A 6652-nucleotide genomic window follows, 5' to 3' on the forward strand; every position below is an offset into this window, starting at 1 on the left:
CTCTTTCCCACATCTCCTAAGCACTTGAATTCTGATGGCAATTTCGGTTCTAAATCTGTAAACATTTCATCATAGACCTAATTAAACGGCACATGTCAAATCAAGAAACTACTAATAATAGCAGTCCTTCATTATCATTTGCAGGCTCTTGAGATACATCAAGGGCTGAACTGAATTCTTCCGTAGTGAAGACAAGGTGCTATTGTCACACAACTACTCATCTTGGATCCTAATGCAGAAGTTTCATTTCATGTTATGCATCTTGGCTTCTATGAAGATGATGATGATGATGATGATGATGATGACACTGCAATGTTAGTCAAACAGGTTAATAGAGGACAAGAACACGTGTAGAGAACGGCTGGGGAGAGAGAGAGAGAGAGTATTTATGAGTAGATAGATACATATTTGTTTTTGAGCAGACATTCACACTTCGAGAATTCGTGTTAGGACAAACTTATTTGTCAATGATGTTGAATGCAGAGCTTGACAAAGTACCGTGGCACCTGTTTGAGCCCACGTTGACTTCCCAACTCTTCTATTTTATATATATATATATATATTATATATATGTATGTATATGTATATATGTATGAGAATTTATATCGTATTTTGGGTTTTTTTTTACATGGTGACTATATGGTGATAAGAGAAACGCTGATGTGCTCATACGTCATTTTCATTAGACATTTTGATTGAAAATAAGATATTATAACTACAACAATATACGTATTCCTTGTGCTAAAATTCGATTATAAGTTGTGTAATTGACCATGGAAGATGAATAAATAAAAAAATAAATTTCATACGTCAATATCAACATCGTGTTAATCTCAAATTTATTTAAAATTTACCAATTGGATTTTTCGTTTCTACTCATTTCATTTCGGTTTTACATTAGTTCTTTTATACACACATACAGGGACAGAAACGTGAATATGAATTAGTGTAGTTGCTTATAACATGTGAATTGCACTATTAAGAAATTGAGTTGGGTCCCAATTCTATAATAATAAAAACAAATGGGATAAACTAAATCCAGCTACCTAATGAAGAAATTTTGCACATTGGTGTACTCAATTAAAATCAAAACAGTACAAATTGTTTGAATAAATTCAAGTTTTAAATCTATAGTTATCAGCTGAAACAGTACAATTATATATTATATTGTTTGGTTCCATTTTGAAAATAATAGCTAAAATTATCGTCATGCACAAAACATGAATAGTTACAATTTTTGGATGTTATTGATAATTGAGAAAAATCTGCAAAAATATTTGTTAACTTTTTTTTTCCATTTTGAATAATAAGTTGAGTAACCCAACCCACATGTGAACAAACACCGAATTTTTCAATGGTTTGATTTTGTTGGTCTAATCATATTTATTTTGCAAAAATCATGTAATCATAAATCAAGAGCTGTAATTAACTTCATGCATCATGTTTTATGAAAAAATATAATCACGTTATTAATTAACAAGGATTTGATTACAGTTTAACATATAATTTAAATTTTAAACAAATTAATTACAAATTGACCTCTCAGTTATCAAATTGTTGATTGATTGTGTTTGGATGTTGAATATATAGAAAAACATTGCAACGTAATTTCATTACAAAAGACGTGAAAACCGGAATCAATCGTAATCACAAATTTATTTTAAATTTACAACGCAATTTCGTTGCAAATCCAATTAGTAACGAAATTACGTTGCAAATTTGTGTATTTATTTTTTCGATGGTCAAATCATATTAATTATTAAATGATAATCTTTGCAACGAAATTGTTGCGTTGCAAAAGTCATTGCTAATCGTTTGCTAATTTGCAATGAAATAATTTTGTAACGATTTTGCAACGCAAAAATTGCGTTGCAAATTAACAACAAAATTATTGCGTTCAAAGCGTTGTTAATTGTAATAAAAAAATTGCAATGATTTTGCAACGATTTGCAATAAAAAAATTTATTGCTAATTTGCAACGAAAATGTTGCGTTGCAAAATCGTTCAAAAAAAATTTCGTTACAAAACATTACAATTTCATTGTTAACTTTGCAACAAAATATATTTCGTTGCTAATGTCGTTGTTAATTACTTTTTTTTTTTGTAGTGAGATTATGTGAGACTTCGTTCCATATTTATGGGTAATTTATAAATGTCCATGTGTGAACAACCACTCCATTACCTTAGGAACCAAGTTGTTGTCTCTATCTTATCTGTTAACAAACACGTTAAAAAAGTATCTTATAATATGTATGCATATATATGTTATTCATATAAAATATAATATAATAATGCCATTGTTCTTAGGAGAGACCAATTATTTACAAAATTATACGGTTGGCGACTCATCATAAAACACGATCAGTATCGACATTGACCGTGATATTTCGGTTTGGATTATATAAAATAAAAATGAACTGAATCATTTTCATTTGAGTTGATGAATCCTATTTAAAAATTATTTGAATATAATTTTAAAATAAACTAATTGAACCAAAATTAAAACCGAATGATATTAAGGAATATAAAGGAATCGTATTAAAATTAAAGAAATTAAATATATTTTTATGAAAACTAAATTTAAATCAAAACTGAGATATAATTTTGATAAAATCTAAAAAATAAAACCAATAAATAAACAAACCGATCGAATTCTAAAACATCTATGTATAAAATATGGTTACATGGTGATGTTTAAGTGTCTTAAAATCATATATATAGACTGCATATTGATATAGTCTAATAAAAATGATATAGATAAAATAATACACACACACACACACATATATATATATATATATATATATATTAATATTAGTGCTCAAACTATAAATTATTATTATTTTCTTAAAGTTAGTCGAGGCACATCTGTACATAAGATATGATGCATATTTTTAAAACTCCCGAGTCTCCAATTGGATAAGTTTCATTATGATTTTCATACGTGTAGAATTATATATATATTAATTTGAGTTTAGATTTGCCCCTTTAATGCTTGTCAGTTATTTTTTTAATTGGATCCTGTTTATTAATCCATTTACTTAGATTTTGTCTATTTTTTCTTAATCTTAAAGTTAAGGTTTGCTGTATATTTATCCATATATACAATTTTCATTTTTATAAAAATTCAAAGTTTGTTATATATATATATATATGCGTGTGTGTGTCTTTCCGATATATCTTCATGATTTCTGCAATACAATTTTAGCGAGTTCTATATAACAATATATTTTAAATAAGGTCTATTGTTAAATTGACCCGGGAACGAACTAAATATACAAAGAGACAAACTATTGGTCTACATGAATTGGGTCACTAGACAAAATATTTTTAATAATAAAGGATCATATAGTTATTTTTAAATTTCAAATCATATTTTATTGTGAAAGATCATTATGAATTTTGGATTTTAGTGCCACTAACCTTTGTCATCCATTAGGAAAAAAAAATTACCGGAGAAAACAAACAGAAAACACACCAAAAAAATCTTATGATTCAACTATATTCGAATCCGTATCCGAATATTTTTTTTTTTGGATAATTGGATATTCTGAATCGAGAATTAAACTAATCATGTGACCGAAACCATGTTATTAAAATTACGTTCCCTTCCCAATTTGAAATTGGCTCAAACCAGTAATTATATATATACACACACGTATAGAGAGAGGAATATAATGAAATAGGCTGCAACAAAGGGAAAACAACGTGCTCCCCACCATCCCAATGCCCACGCATTTCTAGTAGTCCTATTTTTTTTTTGTTCTTACATTTTTTTGTCCCATTTTTTTCATCTCAATTTGTTATGTAAAGTTGTTATACAATCATTATTGTGTTCCGGATAACGGTAGATATATGGGTTTGATTTCGAAATAAAAAAAATGATTGAATATATTCTTTAAATAAAATTATATGAATATAATAATTCAATGAATATATATAAGCAATATTTTTAGAAAAAAAAAATTATTGGAATGGAACCTTAACACCATCCGTCGAGCTAAACCGAAAACCAAATAATCGGTCATAAATGAATATAAATATTACAAAACAACAAACCAACAATCAAACCTAAAGATAAATAAAATTCGAAATATACAGCTCTAATCGGTAATAAATAAAAAACTGCAATAAGGATAAATAATACCACAAACACCTTCCTTCCTTCCCTGATCATGTCAATCTGATTATTTGGGTTCTTATTTCTTGGGTTTTCAACTCCAATCCTTCAATTTTCAGTTATTTATTATGTATTCCAAATTTTTACTCGGTAATTAGATTTATGACTCATGAGCACCTTTGATAAATAATAAACCCTTCTTCCACTCCTCTCTCTCTCTCTCTCTCTCTCTCTCTCTCTCCCCTTTACAGTCAAATATAAACCCTAGATAAATAATATTCCTCTCTCTCTCTCTCTCTAGGAAGAGATTGATTCCCTTTCGAGGTTTCTTTGTCTTAATCAAAGATAATCAAGGGCCCGGCCCCACTGCTTGATTCCATTCCACAGTTGCATCTAATTCTCCTACGCTTTTTCTTCTTTCACTCAAAAGAAATTTCTCAATACATATGAACTTGGAGAAGCCAGAACGAAAGAATTCCAAAGACGCACGCATACCTTTTGACTTTGCCATCTTCAAACCCTAGAATTTTCACATAATCCCTTTCAAGAACCAAAACCCATCTTGGTTCTTGATATCTATCTCCGATTTCGTTGATAACTTTTTTGTTAATTATAGGACAAGCTCAATCTCGGCAATTCTGGCGAACCCTTGGTGGACCAATCAGACCGGCTTGCCTGGCTTGTCGGATCACTCCGCCGTGGCCGCAGCCGCAGCCCACCACCACCCCCAAGCCCTCTTAACCAAAGGTGACCTCGGAATACCTGTTAACCAAAACCATGACCATGACCACGACACTAAAGAAGGCGCCGTGGAGATCGTGAACCGGCGACCGAGAGGACGACCTCCTGGTTCCAAGAACAAACCCAAACCGCCCGTCATCGTCACGAGGGACAGCCCCAACGCACTTCGCAGCCACGTCATGGAGATCTCCGGCGGCAGCGACATTGCTGATGTCATCGCTGACTTCTCCCGGCGGCGGCAGCGTGGCGTCTGTGTTCTCTCCGGCACCGGATCCGTCTCCAATATCACCCTCCGTCAGCCCGCTGCCCCCGGAGGCGTGGTCGCCCTCCATGGCCGCTTTGATATCCTCTCCCTAACCGGAGCTTTCTTGCCCGGACCAGCCCCACCGGGGTCAACGGGTTTGACCGTTTATCTCGCTGGAGTTCAAGGCCAAGTCGTCGGAGGAAGCGTCGTGGGCCAGCTCGTCGCCGCCGGTTCGGTTATGATCGTCGCCGCTACTTTTTCTAATGCCACGTACGAGAAGTTGCCCATCGAGGAGGAGGAAGACGGCGATAATCGGAGGCAGATTCGCGGCGAATCTCAGCCGGGGATAGAGAGCAGTCTGCCGGATCCAACGGCAGAGTTGGCCGGATCGGGTTTCGGGGTCCAGCCACCGCATATGTTTCCGAACGGCGGCGGAGGAGGAGGAATTGGTCATTTAGGGCTCGAACCGTACACTTGGGTGCACGCGCGGCCTCCGTACTGAGACAGTGAGTCACGTATCGATCTATATTTGTTGTTAGGGATATGTATACACATATCTCCAATACATATGTATAATACATATACATATATGGCTGTAAAATATAGATTGGTTTGGTTTCTGTACATTTCAAAGCTTGTTACTATGGAGAGTGTTAGGGTTTGCAAGGTAAAGAGGAAGAAAGGATTTTTGAATAATATAATAAATTAATGAATAATTGAAAGCACATTTTATAATATATTACTCTCTTTATACATTTAGCACATTTGTCTGTGTTGGCTTCTCTCTTTTCTCGTCTTTAGATGCTGAATATTTTGCATTTTAATTTGTGACTTGTCCCTTTTTTTCTTATAAATAATTCATAAATCTAAGAAACTTGTTGGTTCAATGATGAAGTAACATGGTCTGTCTCCGTTGTGAGTTCGATTTAATTGTTAATGTTTCCAAAATTAATTTTCAGATTAAACCCATGAATAATTATTATTGGTGTTGATTAGATAAATATTATATTAAATTTCCGGATGAGATTATATTGAACTAAATTCAATCGCGTTGGTTTGATAATTGGTATTATAGTTTGATATTACTTTTGTAAGCTGAAAATATGGAAAGAGTTTTGTTAATTAGGGCTAATGATATTGAAGCTCACTAAGTTTGTTGACTAATATAAGAAACTATATAACAAATAAATGTAATGATACACTCTAGCCATGTATTCTCTCAATGTGAATATATAATCATAGCAATAAGTCTTCTGTTTGAGAATAAAAAACATGTAACTAATAAAATTCTCCTAATATCAAATTAAGTTTTTTTTTTATGAAATTAACGTTGATGTTTATATATTCACATTAAATGTAATGATACACTCTAGGTATATATGTATTCACTTATAAAATCAACATATATATAGTTGAATTTGGTTGATTTGGAATTGCTTCAAATTTTTAAATGATCTATAAGAAACTAGTACTCTAGAAAATTATTTTGAATAATAAAGTTTAAACAATTGATTTATATACTAATATATTTCATATATGGTCTGTAA

At 32.3% G+C, this 6652-nt stretch overlaps 2 protein-coding genes across 2 annotated transcripts in view; both read left to right on the forward strand.

Moving 5' to 3' along the window:
• LOC104822247 (bet1-like SNARE 1-2) overlaps positions 1-533 on the forward strand; it is a 2937-nt gene extending 2404 nt beyond the window's left edge. Inside the window, exon 7 of the mRNA XM_010553393.1 lies at positions 145-533. Within this exon, the coding sequence (XP_010551695.1) occupies positions 145-169 (25 nt within the window). The 3' untranslated portion in view covers positions 170-533. The remainder of the gene's footprint in view (positions 1-144) is intronic.
• On the forward strand, positions 256-5823 carry LOC104822512 (AT-hook motif nuclear-localized protein 20-like). The gene is made up of 3 exons (XM_010553763.1): positions 256-327; positions 423-494; positions 4645-5823. The coding sequence occupies exons 1-3, from the start codon at positions 256-258 to the stop codon at positions 5605-5607; spliced, it is 1107 nt and encodes a 368-aa protein (XP_010552065.1). The 3' UTR covers positions 5608-5823.
• The last annotated feature ends 829 nt before the right edge of the window (positions 5824-6652 follow it).

Source organism: Tarenaya hassleriana, unplaced genomic scaffold, assembly GCF_000463585.1.
Source record: "Tarenaya hassleriana unplaced genomic scaffold, ASM46358v1 Cleome36, whole genome shotgun sequence".
In the NCBI taxonomy this organism is placed as follows: domain Eukaryota; kingdom Viridiplantae; phylum Streptophyta; class Magnoliopsida; order Brassicales; family Cleomaceae; genus Tarenaya; species Tarenaya hassleriana.

Excerpts from the sequence above, each read along its gene's own strand:
- LOC104822512 (XM_010553763.1), top strand. The coding sequence starts at position 256 with ATGCATCTTGGCTTCTATGAAGATGATGATGATGATGATGATGATGAT. Across the intron at positions 328-422 it reads CTGCAATGTTAGTCAAACAG|ACATTCACACTTCGAGAATT; the intron begins GTTAATAGAGGA and ends GTTTTTGAGCAG. Across the intron at positions 495-4,644 it reads TGAATGCAGAGCTTGACAAA|AATTTTCACATAATCCCTTT; the intron begins GTACCGTGGCAC and ends TTCAAACCCTAG.